This window comes from Carassius carassius, chromosome 25 (genome assembly GCF_963082965.1).
Source record: "Carassius carassius chromosome 25, fCarCar2.1, whole genome shotgun sequence".
Classification (NCBI taxonomy): Eukaryota; Metazoa; Chordata; class Actinopteri; order Cypriniformes; family Cyprinidae; genus Carassius; species Carassius carassius.
Window position 1 is genome coordinate 20,030,099 of NC_081779.1, and position 27,937 is coordinate 20,058,035.

Sequence of the window (27,937 nt, forward strand, 5' to 3'; positions counted from 1 at the left end):
GCTTCTATTCTTGGCATGATTTACCACAAGATGGCGCTGCTGTTTCACCCTTAAATCACTGAATGATTGTGTGTGTGTGTGTGTGTGTGTGTGTGCGTGTATACTTTATTAAAGTTGAATTTTTCTTAGTTACTTTTATCATTTCACAGTAATCGTATTTAATTTTTTATATATATAAATAGGAAGGTACAAAGAACGTATCAAATGTTTAGCAGTTAATAAAAAAAATTCTGAGAAAAAAATGCACTGTGTGAACATAATCCGAACATAATCCATTCATTATGTGCTTATCCTAATGTTGGAAAAATAGAGGGGAAAATAGTGAATAATAACGTTTATCATACTTCTACACTTTTTTTTTTTGCTGACATCTTTCTCCACTATTCATTTTCATTTAGCCTAATGAAAAAAAAAAATTTTTGCAGAATTTCTCCTTTTGCAAAGGAAAGAAAGCAAGTCATATTTGGAACGAGATGATGGTTATATGTGGTGACATGATGACAACATTTTAATTTTTGTGATTAACTATGACTTTAAATATTATTCTCCTGTAACACTATTAAATAACACGAATGAACTTAATGGCGTGCACGCGATCAAAACGCAATTAAGCTACCGTGGAATTTTTGCACGTTTTCCATTATTCTTTCATTTGCTTCAAAACAATCATCAAAAAACACATCGCAAAACAACAAAATTGTGTATCCCCGCTGAGACAGATAGGCATTGACTAGCGTGATAGCACAACAGCACAAGGCGAATGTCATTGGTGCGCAGAGCAGTATCAGGAGACCTGTGGCTCTTCACTGGAGTACAGCGGGAGATTCCTCTCACGCGCATTACAGCTCGAGCTCCCTGCACGCGCGCTTGTGTGGATGAATTAAGGGTTACTATACTATAGGCCTATCTAAAAAGGAAGTGTTGCAGTTAGATTATTTATCACAAGGAATCACTATGGATTGCTCTGAAGAGGTGCAGTCACTCTCAGATGAAGCCAGCACTCCCATCGAGCTGAAGAAAGGCATGTCAATATTTTTGGATGTGAGTAGGCTATATTAAGCTTTTTTTTTTTTTTTTTAATCTTGTCTGATTGTAAAAACAAATTATTTGTGCCGAACGATAAAGATAAAATGGAGTCTTAAAATAACCTGTTGATGAATCAACAGTACTGTATAGGGTTTTGTGTTGAGTGTCCACTTGAAGATTGAAATAATATCTTTAATATAGATCAAGGTGCACGTCTTTTGTTAATTTGCTTAATATTTATTTTTAACGTTTATTAATCTATTTTTAAAGTTCCTAATTCGCTTGAACTAGGCTAAATCATTTGCAGGTTATTTTATTTTGATGTCTTTTACCATATACGCACGTATGAATGTATGTACACACACATACATTTGAAGTCATTATGCATAATGTTAATTAGCATATTATGAATTAATAATTGTGCATAGCTTATGCACATTAACATTTAGTTATTAAATAGTTTTTTCTGCTCTATAATGGATGTGGATATTCTTTTCCAACAAAGACATACTCTTTAAGTGCAGTTTTAGTTGCTAATTAAATTGTAGTATGCTGTCTAAAGAACTTCCCCTGAGACATGAGGTGTACATTATATTGTTAATTATCATACAGGAATAAGGGAGCCCGGTCCCTGACAGATCGGTGGCATAGTTTTTCACTCCTCTAAGGAGAAAGCTATATTCAGCATAGTCTTAGCATGTCTTGCAGAGGACCATATTTAGAGTGTGAATATTCTTGCTGTGAATTGCCTCTACCTAAATAATTTACAGTGCTAGAGTCCCTTTACACGATCAACGTACCATGAATTTTCCATGGCCCCTAGTTAATAACTGATATTGCCCTGTTTGCTTTCAGATATTGAGAAGAGCTGATAAAAATGGTAAGACATTGCCTGTGTGACTTTTAACGTGCAGTTGTTGTCCACCTTCATAATAAGTTGTTGTTTTTTAGACTAGTGCACATTACTCTGTGCATCCATATGTCTGAATGGCTGTCCATTCCCAGTCTATGCTGTTGCTTTGTTGTCATGGAAACACAACACTGTCCATACGTTTCCTAATATTAGTCAATATTTTAGTAGAGCGATGCAAACAAATGTTACTGTGCTCCTCCCCCACACCCCCTCTTATAGTTCAGCTTTAGCAACCATAGATTTTAAAAATAGCATTGATTATGTGAAGTTCAGTTATTGTGAATTAAAACTCTATTTTTTTGCTTTAGCATGCGTAGTGCACTATAAGATGATGAGTTGCTTTGACTTAAAGTAACTCAAACGGAAATATATGTACACATGTAATTGAATAAGGTAAAAATGATGTTCATTGTAAGTTTATGTATCTGAATGGTGTGAATTTTAAGTGATGTCTTATGAATTATGCATATTGAAACAGAATTCAAATTGTAAAATAATTTTTACTAGTAATACTATTATTATAAAATTTCAATTTAATGCATTTTATGACAGTTTAATTAGTCTTATTTTAATATGAACTTTCTGTTACACTTACAGCACATATATACAGTATGTAAAGAATATTTTGAAGCATTTATATTAAGTTCTAGCTCTGTAATACTGAATACTATCTTGTCAATCAATGCAATTTCAAAGCACAGTCAGGACAAGTCATCTGTATATGTACTTTATATGATACAGATTTGTTTCAAAGCAGCTTCACGGTAATAAACATGAAAATATAAACAATATTTTTCCCTTTTCCTCATATTATGTTCATTCTGAGGCTCTTCCATTGCATTTTATTTCATATTGTATATGAGTAGGTGTGTAGCACATGGCACGTGCAGTAGTACACAAATGTATTCTATTTTGAGTTTATGCTGGCATGACTCACCTGTCACTGTTGGTATGAAAACATCTGGGGTCTTCACCAACTAACACAAGCCCTCAGTCATGCTGCAAACATTGTCTTGTGTGTTCATGTTTTCCCAAGCATCTGAGATCTGACTTGCATAAATTGGCATCGTCTGATAGATGATGAACTTTGCTTTATAGTATAATTATAGATTCAGCGCTGTCTTTATTAAATCTGAAATACTTTTATGAGTCAGATATTTTTTAACTATATTTGCCTCTCAAAAGATGATGGGAAGCTGTCCTTTGACGAGTTCCAGGCTTACTTCTCAGATGGTGTTCTGTCCGGAGATGAATTAAAGGAGCTTTTCCATGCAATTGACACTCATAACACAAAGTAAGTGTTGCTGCTTTTCATTCACATGCACATACTAATGACAAGGCACTTTTTTGGGTTAGGCTAATTAAACCCTTTGGAGGTCCTCAAGGCAGTCTTTCAAAAATGGCCGTTTTTGAACACAGAGCCCATAACAAAATGGAACCGTACTGCCACATGTGTCCAAATTCAATACTCGGACACAAGTACACTAGACACAACCAGAATCTCACTGTATTGACTCTCAGAATATATACGCGTGCTTGAAATCCAGCTCATTTAAGTCTGAGTCCAGCCAAAGATCTGGAGCCGGCTGCACCAGCTGTGTGAAAGTTACAACATCAAGGCACTAAGTTACAACTAAATATTTTTATATATATACTCATTGGGTTGAATCAAAATCCTCAGTACTCGCTGTCATGGCTCTTCAGTTGTTTGATAGAGTAATGGACAATTTAGAGAGTTCACCCGATGCCTCTGAATCAAAGAATCGATTCTCTTTGGAATTGACTCCCAGCCGTACATACAAATAACCACAAAAGATTAAATTACAATATACATTTTTCTTGCTGTATGATTTTGTCACAAAAAGGCATGTATATACAGTAGCAACCATGCAAGATAAATGGTTTTAACTGAGAGCATTGACTCATCCAGTAGCCACTCCGTCCTGCTGTGAGTAACATCCCGTGAGGACGAGGGTGCGCTGTCTCTCATGCATAAACTGATGCTTATCATGCTTCTGGCTTGTTAGACAAAGCCACGTTAATGGTCCATGCTGATGCGTGTGTTTGTGCGAGAGTGATAAAGAAGTTTGGCTTCTTCTGCTTTATTCTGAGATTTTTTTTAAATGAAATTTAAATGTTTTAATTTGTGCTGAAATAATGCATGACATGCCACGGGAAAAATAGTCGTTTGTATTTGTATATGGGCTCACCCAAAATTTAAATAGTAAATATTGGCCAATATTTCATAGTATGTCTGAGTAGTGATTAAAGCAGTCTGTGTAGTATATGTTCTAGGGAGCAGATCTTCATCTTGCCTTCACCTCCTCGCAGAATGATTCCATGTCACTTAAGTCATCTTGGTTTCCATAGCAGCGGCTCTCCTGGCTGGTACATGCTCCCTTTAGTAGGTGTTTGATGAGAATGTGCTTCTGATTTATTTTCCATTCATTGTGAGGCTGGACCAGATTTGGTTTGATGTAGTATTTCAAAGAACAAAATTAACCTGATATGAAAACACATAAAATGTCAGTTACTGAGGTCATAATTTGACATAGTTTGTAGAACTGGCAGTCAATTGATTGTAATAATTATTTTTAATTATTAAACTATTTTGTGCAAACTTGTTACTGCATGATTTTCTACACATGAAAAAAAAGAATGAATGAAAAATGTCATTAAAATTGTGCCATCCAAACAGTAAAATTTACAACACTGTTAATTTATTTAATTTAATTTAATTTTAATATTTTATTACAATATCTTTGGCTTTGATTTTGATATTTGTTTATTATTATTATTATTATTTAATAAAAACAATTACTGTATAAAACAGTTTTAAGAGTTTCAGGTCTTATTTTGTACTCTATTTGTGGAAAGTGGCAGCCACATGAAATCTTATGATGAGGGGCACTATCATATGTATCTCTTGCAATATCATATCTGTTTGATATGGCTGAGAAAATAACTTAAAGCATGAGGTCTTTATCTAAATATAACCGTTCCACCATCACAGATCAGTTTGTCAGTTTATAGATAATCACAATTCATTGGTCACATACAGAGAATCCTGGAAGGAGGATTCCTTGAGAACATTTTCTCAGCAGAATTCATAAATATTTCCTTGAAAGTAAGCCAACCATTAAAATATCACCTTTAGGTGTGAGAAGAGCTCAGGGTTTTTTAGGTACGGTGGCCGAGAAGTGCAAAACAAATCACAATTACAAAAACAAAATAACAAATCCAAAAACACAACGACAATTCAGAAAACAAAATAACAATTCAAAAAACACAACGACAATTCAGAAAAGAAAAAATAAAAATTCAGAAAACACAACGACAATTCAGAAAACAAAATAACAATTCAGAAAACACAATGACAATTCAGAAAACACAATGACAATTCAGAAAACACAACGACAATTCAGAAAACACAACGACAATTCAGAAAACAAAATAACAATTCAGAAAACACAACGACAATTCAGAAAACAAAATAACAATTCAGAAAACACAACGACAATTCAGAAAACAAAATAACAATTCAGAAAACACAATGACAATTCAGAAAACACAACGACAATTCAGAAAACACAACGACAATTCAGAAAACAAAATAACAATTCAGAAAACACAACGACAATTCAGAAAACACAACGACAATTCAGAAAACAAAATAACAATTCAGAAAACACAACAACAATTCATACAACACGGAAAAGGTAGGTATATTTTGAGAACGACATACTTATCGCTGATTGGATGAGACACCTGTCAATCAAGCCAGAACTGGAATCACGCGATACTGGAAGCGTCATAGAGCATAGACTGGAAAGCACGAGGGTAGAAAAGCTAACTTTACAAAGTTGATCACAATTTATTTTTGATTGACAGGTGTCTCATCCAATCAGCGATAAGTATGTCATTCTCAAAATATACCTACCTTTTCCGTTTTGTATGAATTGTCGTTGTGTTTTCTGAATTGTCGTTGAGTTTTCTGAATTGTCGTTGTGTTTTCTGAATTGTTATTTTGTTTTCTGAATTGTCGTTGTCTTTTTTGAATTGTTGTTTTGTTTTCTGAATTGTCGTTGTGTTTTTGGATTTGTTATTTTGTTTTTGTAATTGTGATTTGTTTTGCACTTCTCGGCCACCGTATTTATGTCCACACTGAAACATTTTTATGTCAATTTCAATCCTTGTAGCCAATAATGCTTTAACCGAATGAAATTTTTAACCACTTCATAATATGAGAGCAAACAATTATAGATTAATTATTGTCCAATACACAGAAGTCTGTCTATCTACGGTGTAATGTCTGGAGGAACAGGTAGATATGAGAGGAGATATGAAGATTATTGATAGTGTACAGCAGATGCTTCTTATTTCCTTCAGACCAGGTTTGAGAGATGGAGATGTCAGTGGACTCAGTGTTGTCCTGGTGGGTGTTATTTAGGGTTATGACCCTCTGTCATTAGACAAACATCACTGTCCCAAAGTACCTGCTTTTGAGTGAGGTACTGTCTGCATAGCTTGAAATCAGCACAAAACATTAGATCACGTTTAGATTTTACCATGTAACATTCATGTTGTGGAAAATAAATTAACATGTGTACTTATGGTCTGTTTACAGCAATGTGGAGACCGATGAGCTGTGTGGTAAGAGTTCATACTTTTTATTGACAGTATTACTGGAAGGTTCACTGTAATGATGAAAAGATACTTGAGGCAGCGTCTGGGGTTCCTCTGGACCCTCTGAAAAAACGATATGATCCATATGAAGACATATCATCCTGCAGGAAATCTAAAGACTGTCAACAGTTCCACAAGTAACCCTGCCATAAATGAAGCATTCATAAACCGATGTAGTTACTTGAATAAACAATAGGATACTTAATCTTTACTGGCTGCAAAGAGGTTCTCCAGAGGGTTCTGCCTCAGGTATCCTTTCATTTTTATTTATTTCATCTTCTGTTCAAATCATGCTTGATTTGTATTCTATTACACTGTTTTAATAATAATAAATGTTTCTTGAGCACCAAATCAGCTCATTAGAATGATTTCCGAAGGATCATTATTAAAATTACACTAGCCATAAAATATATATATATAAGTTTAATAATATTTCACAATACTAATCTTTTTACTTTTTATTTAAATGAAATGCAGCCTCAGGCAGAATAAGAGCATTATTTAAAAAAAACATTAAAAAAAACTACCAACTTCAATAAATAAAAAGGAAGAAAGTAACTTATGAAGTAAAGTAGTAAATTATAACAATGAAAAATGCAAACATCAAGTATAAATATTTTGCATTAGATAAATACAATGTATATACATACGTAGTTCTCAAATACTAATTTGCTTCGAATGATGAAAATATAAACTCTTATTCCATGGTAATGCCAATGGACATTATTTTTTCAAGTGATTTTCGAAATGTGTTTTTATGAAAACACTGCCAGTCCCAGATGTATCTTAATATTTTAAATAGCCTTTCTTTCTTTTAGAATACTTCTCTCAGCATCTTGGCGAATATGAAAATGTCCTCGCTGCCTTGGAAGACCTGAACGTATCCATACTGAAAGCCATGGACAAAACCAAGAAAGTGAGTTGCCTTCATTTTTTACCGCACAGAGTGTTCAACTAATGATCTCAATTACATCTGAAATAACATCTATGAGAAAAGATGGGAAATAGTTTCCTTATCTAATGTATGTCTGGCCATCCTCTGATTGAAACAGTATTAGCTGTGTACTTGAACGTATATAACCTTTGTGTGTATATGTGGCCGCTGCCACTTGTTTTTAACTCTTGAGTGTTTGTGAGTAGGCAGCAGATAGATGTGAAACCTGTAAGCACTAAAATTAGTATTCAGTGTCTCATCTTAATCACACACAAGCATGTTCACTGGCTTCTAATGTGGCCGCTAGGTGTGTAATTTTCTCTGAGTCGTTATAAAGCTGTTCACGTCGTGCACTGTGGGGGCGGATGAAGATAGATCTGCACCAGCTCAGACTCACATCTGTCTGACATACACCGCTGTGCTGCTGCCCACAACCTGCTGCTGGAGAGATAAAACTGTTTGATCTCAATATGATAAAGTGCTTTATTCATTTTGCATTATTATAAAAATGGATGCTATTTGTTTAGAATAATCAGACTACGCTCAAAAATCAAGCAATTATGTGGCCACAAACTGCACTGTAAAACTGAGATGACACTTGAGGGAACATTTTTAGCACTCATTGTGGTATACTCATGGTTCTACACTCAGTGAAGTTTGATATAGCTGAGGACTGGTGTTTGTGAACATTCGGACGTCACCCACAACATTGAGGATCACTTTTGAGTTACCTCAAGAATCGTTTCATTTCTGCAGTTATATAAACTACACTTAAGCTACACCAGAGTGAATGAAAGTAGCTTGAACTTTTAAGAGGGAAAGAACTGTTAGATGATTCAGTGCTTTAAATGTATTTGAAAAACAACAACAACAAACCTTTTAATTAGGTTAAATCAGGGGTTATCATAAATTAAGACTAAAAACATTTTCAATACTTGAAATAAACATTGACTGAAATAGAATTATATATAAAAGCTTAAATGGAAAATAATATATATACTGCAGTTATTTGCCAAGGCAACATTTCTCATCTTTGTTTAGTTTACATTTAAGTGCTAAAAAAAACCCTCAACTAAATAAACTAAAACTATATAGACATATGTTAAAAAAATAAAAATAATTACCAATAACAATTACAAAATTACTAAAACTTTAACTAAAAATAAAATGAAAACAAATGATAAGAATAAAATCTAATTTGAAATATCATTGATACTAAAACAACACAGTGGTGAATGCATTACATAGCATTTAAACAGATATTTATATTAAAAATACAGTCAATAAATATTTGTATTCTTAATTTATTAAAAACTATTTGGTAGTACACAGCAACATATACATTTAAGTAAATATATATGAAATATATGTATTTCACAAAAAAAGAGAGAGAGCGAGAGAGAGAAAAAATAATGAAATTACTTGCATGGTTTGTAGCACATAGTTTTGCGGTTTACTACACTTTCTTCTAGTTATTACCTTCAGGAGTTAATGAAATTAAAATCTCACACATTGATAAATATAAAATAGGCTGGATATTGATACACAGTGGCAGTTTTTTTTTTATCACATTACACTACCGTATTTTCCGCATTATAAGGCGCACTTAAAAGCCTATAATTTTCTCAAAAAACGGCAGTGCAGCTAATAATATTTTAATTTCTGTATGCTGTAGGGGTGTGCACGGATAGTCGAACATTCGAATATTCGTTCTGCTCTAATTATTCGATAAATACAAATGATATTCGAATTTCGCAAAAAAAAAAAAGTTCACAATAAAACCTAATTTGGTCACTTTCTGTGATTCTCCACGGCATATTTGAAGATGTATGCAAGCAAAAAACAATTAATGACTGAATAAGGGGCCGTTCACATATCATAAAACATAATTTGGAGATAAAATCATCATCACCATCAAAAAAAAAATCATATATATATATGATTATGATTTTTTTTTTTTGATGGTGATGATGATTTTATCTCCAAATTATGTTTTTATAAGAATGAGATATTTGTAACATGAATCACTTACCTTATAGTATCTCATTTAGTCATTTTAGAGCATCACACATCAGCTTGTGATTGAAAACAGTGGAATATTATTTATTTAGCCTATGTATTGGTTGGTTTATTTTTTAGCTAAAAAGGGCATTAAATATGTCTCTGCAGAGCAATACTTAATGCATTTATTGTTGTCACAATCAATATGATTGTTCTGAAGAATTTAACTGTGATTTATTAGTTTATTTCCATGCTGCAGACACTTTGTATTGATTGCTTAAATGTGTGGTTACTTGATCAGGATTAGGGATGTTTGCTGCTTGTTAAACAGATTCAGGTTATGCAGGTCTTGGTTGCAGCGCATGCTGAGATTATTGTAAAAGTCTGCATGTTTAACCGTCATCGTATATACAGGTGTTGGTGGATCGGTTGTATTTGTGACTGTCAACATCTTGAGCAAGTTCATAATAGATGTGGTGTGCAGTTTCATAACTGGATGCTTAGAAGAATTATGTGTCCTGTTAGCTGAGGGATGCTCTTGGCTTTAATAATGGCTTTTACTTTGTGACAGAACATGCTTGCTTTGGCGCACAACATAATTATAGAGGTGGTTGTTGATTCCTAACGTTGAATAACTAACATATCATGTGCAAATAACATACCCATGCAGCCTTGCCTTTGAGCCCGCGGATGTGAAATAAAATCTCGCCCAAAAAGATAAAGAGCTTGGATACAATCCAGGTTGAGATATATTTATATTCTTAAATTCATTCACGTACCTGGATTGCAAATACTTCCACAAACACTTAGCCAGACTGTCCTTAGGGAGTGCAGCTGATGCGACTGTGTGTATATATATTTTCACACACGCACACACACACACACACACATTTTAAACATTTTCCATGACATAATCTAAGGTGAGAACAATTTAGGGTTAATAAGTTAACAAAGCATTATCTAACTCTTTACATATAAGCTAATTAAACAAAAATAATTGGTTAATTACAGTGACAATGAATGAAGAACTTACTATTTGTATAGAGTCTATTAAAGTATTAACTATGTTTATAAACTATTAATTAACTATAAACTAATAGTTTGCAAATGATTTGTAAGTACTTTATTAGTGTGTACTTAATATAAATTGTTAATAAATTAGCATTCATTCATATTTTAGTAAATCTAAAGTGCCAGTGTATGTTCAAAGCTCATTCTAGAGCAGCCGTGATAATGATACCTCTGTCTTTAATCTGCAGGACTATCAAGGGGCTATGCATCTGGAGCAGTTTGTGACACGTTTCCTGTTGAAGGAGACCACCAGTCAGCTGCAGTCTCTACAGAGCTCTCTGGAGTGTGCCATGGAGACCACAGCCGAACAGACCCGAAAGGACAGGCAAGCCACTCAGATTTAGCTAAAAATACAGTATCTGTACATGTACATGTGGAGTGAGCAGAAGATGAGTGGATATTTCAATTCATTATCTTTGACTGAATGTCTGGTTCTTTCAGGGGATTGTCTGCGACAGCAGAACAGAACAAGTGGTGATATTATCATAACATTGAGATATGTTTGACTTTATGCAAATCACATATTAGACTATTCAGATTTTAAATGCTGTTTGGGTGCTTTCATTGTGACACAGCCATCCTTGGTATTGAATATCTAGCATAAGTGGCATTAATTGTTAATAGACCAGGTATCCAGCAGACCATTGACCCAGGCCTTTATTTTTGTGCAGAAAGGGGACAGATGCGAGTTTAAACAGTCAACAGAATCAACAGAACCTGTGTGTGCGTGTGCATTTGTGTGTGTGCATTTTGTGCTCACAGCGTCTCTGACTCACTGCGTTTGTGTGATGAGGAGGGTCTGCTGCAAGGCCCACCATGGGGGTTGGCAGCTCCTTATAGACGGTAGAATTTAGAATGCAGAATGAGCTGTTTTGTTCCAGCACCTGGATGATTGCATGCTAGAGAGCGCTGCATGCCTGAGACAGTACGTGTGTGTGTGTCACAACGTGCCCAGTACCTCTCCTTCCTCTGTGCTGCTCCGCTCACCTGATGATCTCAAGAAAATTAGCTGGAGCAGCCGGCCTAAAGAAAATGAAGGATGCTGAGGCTGGGTTTTAAAAGGAAGTTTCCTTTACTCTTTTTTTGTTGTCTGTTCTTAAAAACCCTCTGGCTCTGATATTGCCAGTTTCATCCTAATTAATTGGTAAATTCAAATGACCTCATTATCGCCTCTGTTGGCGTCTGCAGTGTCTAACTTAATAACTATGCGCCACTGAAATATACAGCATTTATTGCAGTTATTATTAAAAACAGAGGCAATTATAGACACTATTTAGGGGGTTTCAGCCTCTCCTGTGTTTAATTTTAGCTTCTATAATCTGTTATTTTATAAAAAATAATAATAAAATTATTTATGGTACTTAATACAATCTGAGGATATGTGACTCTGAAATCTGTCCTACTCTTTATAAAACTTAAAGGGACAGTTCCCCCCAAAATGTTGTTGAACATAAAAGAAGATAATGTTGGTAACCAAACAGTTACTGGTTGCCATCGACTTCCATAGTAGGAAAATAAAAATGTAATATGGAAGTCAATGGCTACCAGCAACTGTTTGGTTACCAACATTCTTCAAATTATTATTATTTTTTTTATTTTTTTAAATATTCAGTTAGAAGAATGAAACTCATACAGGTTTGGAACAAATTAAGGGTGAGTAAATGATGACCGAGTTGTTATGAAGGAGTGGAGGATGGACCCAAATGCAGACAGTAGTCATAGGGTAACAAGGGGGGCGGGGCAAGGAAACGAGACAACACAAGCACATGGCCCAAAGACAAGGCCATGTGCTTGTACACAAAACACGGGCCTGTCATGATCCTGCCATAAGACTAGAGAAAAATCAGGACATGAAGGCAGAACCATGACAAGAGTTTTCAGTTTTAGGTGAACTATCACTTTAAGTTTGTTACATTAAGTATTATCTTCTTTTCAGAGGGGAACCCTGACATGGTATTTATTTATTTATTTATTTTTAATAGGACTGTCATAAAATATAGTTAAATATAGGTTCTGATATATAAATTTACAAAAAATACCCATGTGTTAACATTAGTTAAATATATTAGATAACTTGAATAGATACTTGAAAAGATATATCTGTGAGCATTAGTTAATGCGCAGTAAACTAACATGAACAAAATAAAATTTGATTTTACTCGCTTTTTAATTTTACTTTTTTTTATTAACTAACATTTACAAACCTTAATAAATGCTGAAACATTCTTAATAAATTATTGCTCATTGTTAATGTTAGCTAATGCATTAAATAATGTTACCAAAATAACATTGTAATTTTTACATACATTTACCAAATTAAATGTAATGCTAAATCGTCAGATTAATTCATGTTTAATCAGACAATTAGGAGATTAATCATGATTTTGGCAGCCATAGTTTTTAGTACAAATTTAGTGCAAAGGCATTTTAAATTATTTGATGTTGGAAACATGTCTATCTCAGTCTATCTCAGTGCCACTCCTGCCATGCCAAGGCCCTTCTAATCTTTATCTGGGTTGGATGATTTTTGACAGAGCACATATTTACACAGTTAAAGGGATAGTTCACCAAAATATGAAAACTTGTCATCATTTACCTGTGTTGTCATAAACCATTTTTTCTTTCTTCCATAGAACTCAAAAGAAGATGCTAGGCAGAATGTTCACGCTGTTCTGTTAAATACAGCAAAAATGGCCAGGACCTGTCGAGATCCAAAAGTGCACTCTTTAAAAAAAAAAAAAAGCATACATACTTATTACAAAACATAATAAAATATTAACAACATTTTAACTTATTAACTGAATGTAATTTTTTTAGACACTTATTTGCATGTTATTTATTATATGAAATGCAATCATCTGAAATTTAGAGTACATCTTTATTTCTATTGTTATTGAAATATGGTGCACTGACATTTATGGTAAACTAAAATGCACTTTAATGTAATTTCTATTGAAACCATGTCATGTATTTAAATATATTTGTAATGACACAATTGTAAAGTTGCAATTTAGCATTTAAAATAATAGTAACCTAAAATGTGCTATTGAATAACACGCTGTTAATCAAGTGAAAAAAGATGAAAAAATAATGATTTTAAAATGTAGTGTACAATAAAACATTTATTTTGACATTATTACAAAATGCACTTTTTAATCTTTTATCTGTTAAGGAACATATTCATGAATGTATTCATGAAAGTGTCCACGTAAGTGGCCTGTTATTTCATTTATATGTTATAATACACAATTGTTTAAGGAATATACTTTTAACATTTAAAGTATACTACAAGTGCACGTGCAATACAATTAAGAATACTTTTCGCAAGTGAAGAGCAGTCCATGTTCATCAGAAACATGGAAGTGAGAAGAGAATCAACTTTCTCCTTTTGTATTCCATGAAATATTTGATTTGGAACAACATTAAGGTGAATAAAAGATTACAGTATTTCCGTGTTTTCATTTTTTTTCATGGCTATACACGTGTAACCTCTTATGTCACCATGCTTTTGTGTCACAGCTGACAGTGTGGAGTTTCATTACATTAGTGTTTTTTTAGAAAGCATATACACATTTTGAGCCTAAAGGCTTTGAGATGGTAAGGTTTGGCGTTATACGGCCAGCTCATTTTGTATTGGTCAGGGGGATTGATTCCCACTGCGTTAGATGTGCTGAAAGGGGCTGGTGGCCAGAACAAATTGAAATAGAGTGGTCCATTCTCTATTCCGTCTGAAGCGTCGAGTCAGACTCTCTGAGGAGCAGCACTGCACACGGGGATGAAACGGGAGAAGAGCTCAAATCTGAATCCAGAGTTTTCATCTGTGTGTGAGAGGCAGACCATTACCAGCGATTAGGAAACAGCACTGCTGCTGATATACCGCCATTTTAGTTTTTCACACCACATCATTTTCAGATACTGTACTTTCCTGTTTAAAAAGAGGCTGGTCTCTGGAGAACAGTTTGTCAGTTCAGATCCATGGGTTCCTGCAGGTGTCTGAGTTTGAATCACCTGTGTAGCTCCAGCTGATTCATTTGCTGCTGATTTCAGCGTGCTGATGCAGTTGTGAGCCATTTTTAACCACGGAGGGTAAGCTTCCCTCAGGACGTGTGTTATGTTTAGGGATAATGAGCAACTGACCGAGTCTTAATTTTGACACCTGCCTGCCTACATTTATTTCATTGCCTCTGAGATAAAATAGATGCAGCGTTCCTCTGCTGCTCGAGAACAGCTGAACAATAGATATTTAATTAGATTTCATATAATCATTTTTCACTCACACAACTGAATAGTAAAATGGTATTCAGTTCATAACATATCATTTTTTATTTTGAGTGGTTGATGGTACATGATTAATTTATCATAAAACTGGTTCTACTGTACAATCAGGTGGTCATCATGGCAAACTAAACCCTAACTGGATGACCAGGATCAAGCCTGGTCTCAGGGTAAATGGGATTATTGCTACATACTTGCATAGATAGATAAATACTAATTGTATCAAATTATATTTATTTTTGTTAATTGTTTGTTAATATGTATGATTTTTTTCTCTTAAATTAGCAGTTTTATCAGGCTCCTATGTTTCGGTTCAGTAATTTCACTTTAATTGCAAAGAGAATGTTAGTAGTCAGTTATTGAATGCTTTATTAAAAAAAAGTCCAATGTTAATTTCATAGGAGCCTCAAAATGCTAATTTTAAAGAAAAATCTCAGACAGATTTAGAGGCTTTTCGTTTGTTCATTCATTTAGTAAATATACAGATACAATATTATTATGAAATATAAGTTATATATTATTCAAAATATTAATATTTGACTTGTAGATTAATATTTTCTTAAAAATATATTATTAAAAATTAATAATAGAAATTAAAAAAAATTAATACATTACTTAGATTAGCTTAAAGTTTCTGCAATTTAAACCATTTTTTAGCACAATATTAATCTATTATTAATAACCTGCAATTAAAAGTTCCTTTTGCATGGATTAATTAGCTAAATATTTATCACAGTGTTACAGTGTAATTAGTTTTTTGTCTAATTCAGTGTAATTTTCTTAAAAATATATTATTAAATATAAATAATACAAATGAAAAAAAAATAATACATTACTTAGATTAGCTTAAAGCTTCTGAAATTTAAACCATTTGTTTTAGGACAATATTAATCTATTATTAATAACCTACAATTAAAAGTTCCTTTTCTATGTATTAATTAGCTAAATATTTATCACAGTGTTACAGTGTAATTAGTTTTTTGTCTCGTACTGCTTTTATCTTTTTCCAAGCAGTGATTTCTTGCTTTAACTGTGCAATCCTTCGTCATTTAAAAGGTTTATGCTCACCATAAAATTAGTACTGAAGTCCATTTATGGTTGTAAGAAGTCGCAAAATGCTGCAATTACAGAGCTTACAGAGCATTTTTCTTGGAGTGAGACTGTAGAGTGATACAAGAGATGTGAAAGAGGCATTGAACAAGCTGCTATGAATAATCAAGAATTGTACACTTTATTGTTATACAGAACCGTTTTTATAATGCTCCATGTCCTGACCGACCAATCAGAATCAAATTGTCCAGAGACCTTTGGAATACAGAACAAACATAAACCACCATCACACAAAATAATCTCTTATATACAACATTAAAATTACTAACAGCTAAAACAGTCTACAAGTAAACCCTTCCTCTGGAAGAGTCTGACAACATGTTAGAAACCTGCTGACAGATTTTGTACATTTTAATTGGTAGCATGAGGAGCAGGGCAAAGAGGCATCAGTGTAGTCGTGATGTTAAGAACTGCGTTTTGATGCTAGATAAAAATGTTGAAGAATCATTTGCATGTGAATAGACTGTGTTTCTGCTCATGCAATTCAATTAGATGCAATGTATGAATGATATTAGCATTTAAAACATTTGAAATACCATTGGTCAATGGCTGCTTTGCAGTAGAAATGAAGTTGTAATTCTCATTAAAAGTGACACTGACACTTTTTTTCATGTTTCATACCCCAAAGCTGCTTGCTTGAAATCAGTCTATTGTATGAAGTGCTATATAAAATCTATTCTTTAAATGATTTTTTCTGATGGGTGTTAAATTAGTGAAGGATATTTATCAGTCAGCCATATGTTTATAGTTATTTTTGACCTTATATTCCCTGGGCAGAATAATCAGAAGCTAATGAAGACAAGTCTCTCTCATTCCTGAGCATCTGCGTGCGTTTGTGTGTTTGTGTGTGTGTGTGCGGTCTTGGTAACAGACAGGGGCCTGTGAAGCCAGAGGTTCTGCCTATTCAGTGGTCAGGAAGGAGATCTAATCGAAGACTTCAAAGGAATAACAGCTTGTCTCCGAACAACCCACTTCTGAATCTTGTCAATTCAGGTGATTATTATGAGCCCTAGTGTTCTGGAGGAAGAAAAGGGCACATACACAAACCCTGTGGGCATGCAGCTGACAGCAGACCTGGAAAGAGGAATGACTATAGGAGAGACTCCAGAGAAAGCAGAGGACAGACTAGGACCTTTTAAAGGGAACTAAATTATTACATCATTGTAGTAATATGGCTATTCAATAGATTTTTTTTTCCATTTTATTATTTGTATATAGTTAGAATTATAATTTAAAAGTGAATATTCCTGATAGAAAATGTGATAAGGACATTAAAAAAATGAACAAGCGTGATAAAACACACTGCCAAAATAAACTCTCCTAATACAGTTAATTGATTCCTGCTTCGTTACATTCAGTCAGAGCAAGTGCCTCCTAGAGTATTATAAGAGAGCAAGAGAGAGAGAGCTGTATTTGTGTGTTTCTGCAGGTCTGTATGAAGAGGACAGTCAATGGATAACTCAGATCAACAGACTGCAAAAGCTGATCGATCGTCTGGAGAAAAAGGCAACAGGCTACACAAATGATTTCTGTCTTTCTCATTATAATGCTTTTTCTCATTCAAATTCATTTGAGGGCAAATGTCATGAAACCTGTCAAGAGTATGTCCCAAGTGATATAGTCATAAAATATCAAATAATATTTTGCTTAAAGGAGTCATACCCTCGTATTACCTTGGATACCTACTGCTGTATTATAGTCTTTCAGGCCCTTCTAAAAAAGAAAAGTGGAAAAAAATAAACACAGAGCTCCTCAGACCCTTATCTCTGTAGGCATTATTGTCTCGCGAGATCTGATGCGATATTTTGGCTGTCGTGGACGGTCATTATAATAATGCAAATGAGGGGCACGTTGATTGGTTGCAGGAAGGAGGGGGGTTGACACCTCAGGTAACGCTTTAGCATATCATTACAAACTGACATCATGGCGCAAGTTGTGAATGAACACGACCGGCTTCCCGGCCAGTGTATAAGTATGAGGCGCCGTTTAGGGCTTAAATCAAACTTCATTCACGCACACATATGAAACACGCTTGCATATATACTAAGTACTAGTCACACATACATGTATATGAACTATCTAGGCACATAAAGTTACTCATATGAGACGTGAGCACAGCACACACACACAAATATAAGACGTGAGCACACACACACACAAACTAGACGGGGCCTCATGTAAGCGTTAGGCAATAAATAAACAATAACCGAATTCATGATGATCTCAGTCATTTGTTTTTTGCAAAGTACGTTAGCAGCCATTCCCCATACCTCGAAGCTAATACTCCCGCCAGAGTTGTGCCTGGACGCGTTCATTGAACGATAATTCATGAACTCGTTCATGTTTTGGACTGAACTGAACGTACCGCATTACTGCCTGATGAACGTTACTGTGAAGTCGTTCATTCTGGTGTCTGTGAACGCCACGCTCTCTCAGTTTAACTTCAGTAGGATGCCAGATTTCTATAAAGCCTTCCAGGCAAAAACCCACCTAAAACCCACCGTAAACCGGCCTTAATATGTAGCGGAAAAAACACCCAATCTGGCAACGCCAGACTCTCTTGTTCAAACTTTCTCATCAAAATGAACAAATATTTTTTCGAGTCATTTCGTTCATTTAAGGGGCTTTAAATGTTACTTTTAACTGGAAAATTCCCCGAACACATCAACCTACGTAATCTTGATCATATTCTAAATTAAGAAATCATTATAATGCAGTCAAAAGTCCGTTTTTGCAGTCCGTTTACAGGGAACATAAATAATTACTTCACCTCCAGTCTTTCGTTTATTTGTCTAGTGACAGACGCAATAGCATACAATAGCCGCATTAGCAGTTATGCTGTTTGTTACACACAGTAGAGCAATAAAAACAGTCTTACCGTTTCAATTGCAGGCAATTTTGTTGGAATGGCGCTTTTACCGAGCTTCGATGCCAACTTCGCCTGATATTGCCCCAAATTTGTGAAGGATTTCGGCGTACAATGTTTAGCACAAACACGTAACGATAAACCAGTGGAAGGGTTGAAGGAACCGCGTCATTAAAAATGAATTTAATCCACTGGTCTCTGATAGCTAGGTCCGTTCTTGGTAGAGAAAACACATTTACATGTTGATTCTGGCAGTCAACCACAGAGCAACTCACGTGTGCACTAGTTCCAGCGTCTTTCTCGACTGAATATGAGAGGGAGAGGGGAAGGGGCGAGCTTCCTGCTGCGGTGTCCATATATGGTATATCCTGCCCCGTCTTGACGTCAAGACGGGGAAGAAATCAAAATCTCGTATTTGAGTGCGCGTGCATGTGGGCTATTTTACAAACCCTGAGGTAAACAAACGCTTCACTTTTAAATATCGGCTTCTCGGCCAGTGTATAATTGTTAGGCAATCATAACATACATTGATTCTCGTGGAAAAGTGAAAATTGTGGGTCATGACTCCTTTAAAAAAGAAGCCTACCGTATTTTGCGCACTATAAGGCGCACCGGATTATAAGGCGCACCTTCAATGAATGGCCTATTTTAGAACTGTTTTCATATATTGCAAAAAAAAAAAAATTGTTCAGATCCATTACAGTAATGAGCACGAGAGTGTCGCATTACTCTGATATGAATTATATTTCTTACATTACGGTAATACACATTTTGAGGTAAAATATACTTAAAATGATTCTCCTAAAAGCAGGTTGAATTTTCTGAATGCAAAATACAAAATGAACACAAAATGGCGTGTGTTTCTTTCACAGGAACTGCGTTTGGAGCCGGTGGAAGAAGAGGTGTTGGAAAGCTCCACCAAAACAGTAAGTCATTTATGGTCACCCTGTATGTCACGGTATTCTCAGAAAATCATTCACAGAGACCACAGATGCCTATCGTTTAGGAAACAGTGGGGATTGAGAAACTAGCTCCAAGCTGCTCTTTTTTGATTTCCATTTTTTCTCCGTCTATCACTCTTCCTCTCTCATTTGGCTCTGCCATCTTTTGCACAGTACTTTGAGAGAGCTTTTCTCTGTTGACATATTGTAAATAGGTGTGTCTGTGATTCTGTGCGTGTGAACGACAGGAGAAGAGTGGTACCCGGACCCCTGCGGAGACTGGCTGTAAACACAGTTAAGCGTGACTGCCAACAGAGACACAATACAACATTATAATGGATATGCTGAAGGATAAAATTACACACAAATAAGTAGTTCCTTTTTCAAATAAATCCCATCCTATTTCACAAGGCTTTTATAAACACCATGCAAACATCTTTTGCACGAGCAAATCTTTCTTGGATTTGTATGATGTGAGGATACTTATAAAGGAAACTCTTTTTACTTTACATTCATTTGTAGCAGATAAATATGGGAATATTATAGATTGGGATGCATTACACAAAAACTGCATTGAAACAAAATGCATATTCCTCTGGGTGTATTTGTAGAGAGAGTTAGTTAGTGAAATATGGGAAATGGCAATAGTACAGAGCCGTGGAGAGGTCACCATGGGGGGGGGGGGGGGGGGTTCTCTTTATTCTAACACCAATTTGAGTTACAGCATCATAGGTGGGAATTTTATATTTTAGTCATGTTTTAATCCATCCCCATTAAGCCCTATTTGATCCTCTTGGTGTCAGGGTTTTGCACTGACACTTTGTTTGATGTTTGTTTCTTGTGTCTAGTGTCAGCACATGGCCTTGTTAGTTATTTTCTCGGCCATGTGCTCCTTTAGCCCCTCCTCCTTGTTTCCTCTTTACCACACCCTCTTGTTACCCTAGTTGGTCTAATTGTGCTCACCTGTCCCTCATGTATTTTCCTCCATATTTATAGTGCACCTTACCCTTTTGTGTTTGCTGGTCTGTTGTCATTCTCACTCCCTCTGTTTGTGGATGTGGCTGAACATGTGTCCATGTATCACTGTCTGGTTGGTCTTGTGCCCTTGTTTTGTCTAGTCCTTGTGATTCTATGTTCTTGTCTTGCTCCTTGCTTTGGTAATTTTTTTGTTCTTGCCCTTTGCTTTCATTTTTAATATTTAGTTTTCTTGTCTTGACTCTTGGTTTTGTTTGATCATTCTCTTAAGTTGGATAAATTTAAATTAAGTTGAATTAAATAGTAATTTCTTATTTTGTTACTTTTATTAGTTCATTGGTTTATATTCTTTGTCTTGGATTTAACTTCTGTTTGCGTGGAGCTTTGTCCTGTCTAGTCTTGTGTTCGAGTTCCTGACCTGTCCCCATGTGTCCTGCCCTGGTTCTACCAGCCTTGCATCTGGTCTGTCTCCAGAGTCAGTGGTCAACAAGTGTCTGAGCTCTGCTCTATGGTGCCTTGTGTGGCCTTCTCTATCAGCCTGGTCTTGCTGCCCCCTCTGTTGCCCAAGTATTCTGCCAGTTGTTTCCTGAACCCTTCCCAGTGGCCTTCCCTAGCTGTTCTGTTTATTGTGTTCCTGTTGTGGTATCTGTTGTGCACTTCACTACCTCTTGTATTAGTCTGTCTTGTCAATAAAACCTTGTTATCTCACTGCAATTGGGTCCTCCTTTCCAGATCCCGGACACTTGGATTCATTCTGGAATAGTGTTGATCTGACATATCTTAACTGTGACTCAAAAAGTTCTGTATAAGATAAAATAATTATGTAAATAAATAACTATTATTACACACACCTGTTTGGGGTCTGTACATTTTGTTTTTTCTTAAAGAAATTAATTCATCCTTTTATTCAGCAAGGATGCGTAAATTGATTTAAACTGGCAGTAAATACATTTAAGATTCCTATTAGATGAGATTTCGGTTTCAAATAAATGCAGTTCATTTAAACTTTATATTCATCAAAGAATCATGGAAAGTGACAAAAATACTTATTTTCAACATCGATTATAAGAAATATTTATTGAGCATCAAATCAGCATATTAGAATGATTTCTGAAGCATCATGTGACACTGAAAACTGTAATGATGCTGGAATTTACAATATATTCAATTAGAAAACAGTTTTTTAAATTATAATAATATTTTGCAATTATACTGTTTTTGATCACATAAATGCAGCCTTGGTGGTCATAAAAGACATACTTTTTTTTTTTTTTTTTTTTTTACAGATCTTACTAATATTTTATAAAAGTTTTTTATAGTGCAATCCTCTCACGTACTGCAAGAGAAAACCGATCCAGGAACAGTTTTGCACACTTTTTTTTAAATAACTCATGGTTCAAATACTATATGAATCATGTTTTCTGACTGCTGTGACCTCCCTCCCAGCACATCCTGATCGTTCAGAGGCAGCTCTCAGTGCTGGAGGAGGAAGTGGAGGAGTTTCGTCTGGCTCTCAGGCAGTACATCGGCTGCTCCAGCACTCAGACCGGCTGCCTCCAGTGAGTTCACACTGCCACGGCATCTGGGTGAACGTCTGATGCATGTGCATACAGTTTGTGAGGGGTCAGTCTAGGCCAGTTCTTCAAGCGATCAGTATTCAAATCCATGTGTTTGAATTCCATGAACTGGATGTTTTGTTTCACAGTTGGAGGCTGTTGTTTCCTGCATGCGTGGTGTCGAAGAAATACCTGAAATTATTACTGTTAGGATCCAATTAAACCTAGAGCTATTTAAGATGAGACATCCAGTTGCTCACGTGGCAGAGCTTGTGTAGCGTTAGCAAGCTTACAGTGGTCCGTGAATGAATTGCGTTGTTCATTGAGCATGTGTCCATGTGTTTACAACCCCTCAGTCCAGGTTTGACTTTTAAATCAAAAAATGTCAGTGATCACATTATGTAGCAGTTGTTTTCAATGCAACGTTGTCTAATAAAGGTGGACAATTTGTTTGGTTTAATTTGGCTTTTACTAATTGGCTAATTCACAGTGGGGATGGCTTGGATGAAGAGTTGGGTTTTGTATTATTAAACATTTATTTGCTTCAAGCTCTTCAGCTCAAATGACTTCCTGACAGCCTTTCATGTCAAGACCATTGACTGAGGGATATGCCTTACCAGTATTCTCATTATTTGTTAATGAAAGGAATGGTTTACCCAAAAATGATCAATAATCAGAATCAATAATGTCGAATTAAGTTTAAAAGTACATTTTAAATCATGTGCTTTAAAGGGATCGTTCACCCAAAAAATGAAAAATCTGCTATTAATTACTCACCCTCATGTTGTTCCCCACAAGACTTTCATTCATCTGCACAGACATAGCATTGCATAGACAGCTTGACAACACAACTGACACGTTCAAAGCCCAGAAAGGTAGTAAGGACATTGTTAAAATAGTGTGTGATATCAGTGGTTCAGTTGTAATGTTATGAATCTACGAGAATACTTTTTGTGTGCAAAGAAAACAAAAATAACTTTATTCAACAATTTTTTCTCTTCCCTGTCACTGTTTTCTTTGCGCACAAAAAGTATTCCCTTAGCTTGAAAAAATTTAGGTTGAACCACTGATGTCACATGGACTATTTTAACAATGTCCTTACTACCTTTCTAGGCCTTGAATGTGGTAGCTCCCTTGCTGTCTATGGAGGGTCAGAAAACTCATATTTCATCAAAAATATCTTAATTTGTGTTCCAAAGATGAACGAAAATCTTACGGGTTAATTTTCATTTTTGGGTAATCTATCCCTTTAAGTGTGCTTATTTTAGTGTGTTGATTAACAAGCCAAGAACATGTAAAATACTTGATTGTAAAGTTACATTTAAAATGCAGTGTGTTAATCAATGTTACATTTAAAGTAAATATATAATAAATTGCGACTTCATCGTTATAGATGTGTATTTACAAAATATATTTTAATGCATGGCACAATTCTAATTAGAAATTACATTAAAATATATTTCATTTTATTAAAATCACATATGCTTATTAGTATATTTGACACTTTTACCATATTTCAAAGACGTTATTGAATTATGAAATTAATACATACAAAGATGTAATTTTAAGTCCTACTCACTATACCTCGAAAACAAATTTAATTTCAGCATTTAATATAAATTTTAACTAATACATTTTTAATCATTATGTGCTGCAAATCTATGAGCTTTCAAATATTATTCACATTCATATACATACATTAAATTATCCAGTTCCACAGAAAAAGATGGTTTCTAACAATATGGGGATCGATGAAAGTAAAATATAAATAACTTTAAACATTCCTTAAATTTTTCACCCAGTGTCTAAATGCTTCCATAAGAGGTATTTGAAACTCTAAAGAATCCGTTTAAGCAAACGAGTTTGGTAGTAATGCAATGCTGACTCTGCTCTCTCGGCAGTGTCGCAGTTCAGCGGCTTGCCAATGAATCCCGCTTCATACTGTATGAGTTCTGGGAGCAAAGCAGCGTGTGGAAGAAGTAAGTCACTCCCACATTCCTTATCAATCAAGGAATTGCAATAACTGGATAAAATTCTGTTTGTTTTCTATTTATAGTCATCTGCAGACTAAATACAGCAAAACCTTCCAGAGAGGCAATGTGGATTTCTTAGAGACGCCAGAGATTATGACAACTATGCTGGTTCCAGGTGAACCACAGTACAAAGCCTCTCTAAAAAAAAAAAAGATATATATTCGTTTTATATTATTTATTATATTAAAAATATTGATTTATTTCCACAGCATCCTGGTGGATCCTCAACAATAACTAGAATCCGTGGACTCCTGTTAGATGACAGCAGACATTATGAGGACCACACAAGCCTGAACTGATCATCCTGAACATCCCTGTCGTCAGTCATAGTGTCTAGCACTTGCTTTCCATGTTGTTACATTCTTGGCTATATATGAGTAGTGTACACTGTAGAGGATATCAAATAAAGCAATGAGATCTTTGTTCTGATGATAGCACTCCAATCCCATCAGAGTTGCATAAGAGAAGTGTTGATCTGTGGCGTGACAGTACAGTGTTGAGTGCTGTCGATCTGTCTGTGGCACAGGTCTGTGACTCCTCTCGTAGCAGCTCTTGTGATCATTCCTGAACATATCAAGAGTTCCTGACATGACCATTTATTTTAAAAGATAGACTTCTGTTGTTGTATTTGAATTAATGATTTAATGTGACCCAACTATAATTATCATCTTATGTTTTGGAGGTGGTATCAAGTGGTTAATAAAGGTTCTAAGCAGATGTACTGGCTTCTATTTCATTGAATCACTCCTGGGATTTTCTACATATGGAGTTTGGAGATGGCAACAGCATACACTCTCAGAAAAGAAGGTACATAAGCTGTCACTGGGGCAGTACCTTTTCAAAAGGCACACCTTTGTACCTAAAGAGTCCATATTGGTACCTTAAAGTATAAATATTAGTACCTAAAAGGTACCACTCCAGTGACAGCTTTTGTACCTTTTTTTCTGAGAGTCTATGTATCTTCTTGGTGGTGCATTGATTGTACCAGACTTTTCTCAGAGCCAGATGACTCACTAAGTGCTGCGGCCATCGCTCAAGAATCAACACTGCCATCCAGTGGATTTCATGATCTCAAGCTCCAGAAACTGCTCATGTTGACAAAGCATCAAAGAATCAAAGCTTAGCTAGTTTTCTGTAAATATACAGTGTGGTCCAGTAATCTGAAGAATTCTATTCAAAATGTTTCAAATATTTAATGTGTAATTATGTAAGCTGTAAAGCTTAACTGAAAACTGAACTTAAAATCGGACCTTTTGTACTTTTATTTTGAATTCCTAAATCGCACACACATCTCTCTCTCTTTCTCTCTAAAACCAGATAATAAAATAAATATAATATAACATGTTCATTACTTGATAACATAATAAAACATGTTCATTACTTGAAATAACATTATATTTTATTTTACAAATAAATAATTTTTATTAACCAAAGTCACATAACTCATTTAGTTTTAGTTAAGTACCTTAGAGTAAAACTAAAAACGTAAAAAATAGACATATTAAGAAAACAAAATAAATTAAACCGCAAACACACAATTAAATCACTACACCTTTAAAATAAAAACAGAACTAATGTATATAAAACATGAAACTTCCAAATCAACTTCAACATCTAATTCAAAATATTAAAAAAAACTATATATCAATGATACTAAAATACCACTTCCCAAACCTAAAAGAAAAATAATAGTTATTGATAATTTAACTATTATATTACTATTATCTATTATATTATAATTTCATTAAATGTTATAATTACAGGCGCATCTCAATAAATTAGAATATCGTGGAAATTGGAAAAGTTCATTTGTTTCGGTAATTCAACTCATATTAACCATAGTCTATGAGATCATATTTGATGAGATGAATTGGTGGGTTTTTGTTAAATGTGATCCAAAATCATCACAATTCAAAAAACCAAAGACTTAAACTACTTCAGTCTGTGTGCACTGAATTTATTTAATACACGAGTTTCACAATTTGAGTTGAATTACTGAAATAAATGAACTTTTCCATGATATTCTAATTTATTGAGATGCACCTATATATAATTAAAATGAGGTCCATTATGATTAATTGCATTGACACATTATGCCAATTAATTAAATTCCTGCCCCCTCTCCAATTTTCGTCACTATAGGACACAAAAAAAAATTTAAATTGTAAAGTACAGAATGACTTTCATTACTGTTTTGCATTAATACGAATGAAAGGTAAGTAATGAGACAGTACAGTAACCAGAATATGAAGGACATTGTCCTGAAAATAATGACACAAAGGCCAAAATCATCTTACAAGCTTCCTGTTCTTCCTGTTGTGTGAATATCAAGCCACTTGCGGGCCGCTGTTGTCTGTGGCTACAGGTGACGTTTACTCTAATGACAGTCTGACCTTTGAGAGACGGTGTGCTGTTGGCTTCTCACTAAATTTTGTCTTGTGCCTTCATTAAACAGACACACAGAGCATTCCTGAATCTTTCATTAACAAGCCTGTGTGACAGAGACAAGAATATTCTCATCAAACATACTAATGATGCAACTTGTTACAAAGCATGCGTTCCTTATTTGACCAAATGACACATTGTGCCAAATTAAAGAGGCTTTTGTGAAATGCAAAATAACATATTTGCAATAAAAAAGACAGTTTACATCAAGCTGGCACAAAGCATCACACCGTCAAAGGGCAAAGAATATTTTAGCATTTTATTGAGAAATTATTGTTTTAAAAAGACCCAAGCCATATTCCAACTTGAACTACAGACTTTGTGTGCTCAGGTTCCTATGTACAAAGACTCCACTGACTTGTCACATTCAGAACAAGTTTAGATAGTATAGTATTCTCCATTTTTCTTGACAAAATACAGAACTACTGTAAATGTAAGCTACAGCAATACTAGCAAGGTTCTGGCGGGTAGCAGTGGGGCGTTTACATTCTACACACAGGAAGGAGCACTAGACACATGGAGTTACACTTCCACTGTGCCCCGTCAGTAACAGATTAACAAAAAACCATTTCTGAGTACAAAAGAATCCAAATAAAATCATGCGTTTCCCATTAACCACGTGTCAATATTACTGATCAGTGAGTAAAATTGAAGAAATATTTCAGGTTCAGTTTAAGTTAAGATCAATTACACAGCATTCGTGGCCACAAAATAAATATTTTATACTTATATTTTATTCTTTAAACCAAAAACTAAGGTTACAGTAAGGTTCTTAGAATGGAAGTGACTGGGGCCAATTTTCGGATTATTTAAAAATATAAATGTGAAGCTTATAATTGTAAAAATGCACTTACAATAATTCTTCTATACAACTGCCAAGTTGTTTTAGTTGTTTAGGCAAATTAGTGAGTGACCTGACATGTAGCAATGTATGGTGCTTCATACTAGGAATTTGTACTCTGCATTTAACCCATCCACGTGCACACACACAACAGTGAGCAGTGAATGAACACACACACACACGCACACGCACACACACACACACACACGCACGCACGCACACACACACACACACACACACACACACACACACACACCATGTTTT

General features: G+C 34.9%; 1 protein-coding gene across 1 annotated transcript; it reads left to right on the forward strand.

Moving 5' to 3' along the window:
- Nucleotides 1-536: 536 nt before the first annotated feature.
- On the forward strand, nucleotides 537-25,017 carry LOC132104373 (N-terminal EF-hand calcium-binding protein 1-like). Its single transcript, XM_059509805.1, has 13 exons — nucleotides 537-1,041; nucleotides 1,882-1,906; nucleotides 3,125-3,233; nucleotides 6,567-6,592; nucleotides 7,444-7,541; nucleotides 10,820-10,956; nucleotides 16,888-17,009; nucleotides 17,446-17,522; nucleotides 19,755-19,808; nucleotides 22,245-22,357; nucleotides 24,256-24,333; nucleotides 24,411-24,502; nucleotides 24,597-25,017. Exons 1-13 carry the CDS (start codon nucleotides 955-957, stop codon nucleotides 24,623-24,625), a joined length of 1,047 nt encoding a protein of 348 aa, XP_059365788.1. The 5' UTR covers nucleotides 537-954; the 3' UTR covers nucleotides 24,626-25,017.
- Nucleotides 25,018-27,937: the final 2,920 nt, after the last annotated feature.

Excerpts from the sequence above, each read along its gene's own strand:
- LOC132104373 (XM_059509805.1), top strand. The coding sequence starts at position 955 with ATGGATTGCTCTGAAGAGGTGCAGTCACTCTCAGATGAAGCCAGCACT. Across the intron at positions 1,042-1,881 it reads GCATGTCAATATTTTTGGAT|ATATTGAGAAGAGCTGATAA; the intron begins GTGAGTAGGCTA and ends GTTTGCTTTCAG. Across the intron at positions 17,010-17,445 it reads TCTGAATCTTGTCAATTCAG|GTCTGTATGAAGAGGACAGT; the intron begins GTGATTATTATG and ends GTGTTTCTGCAG.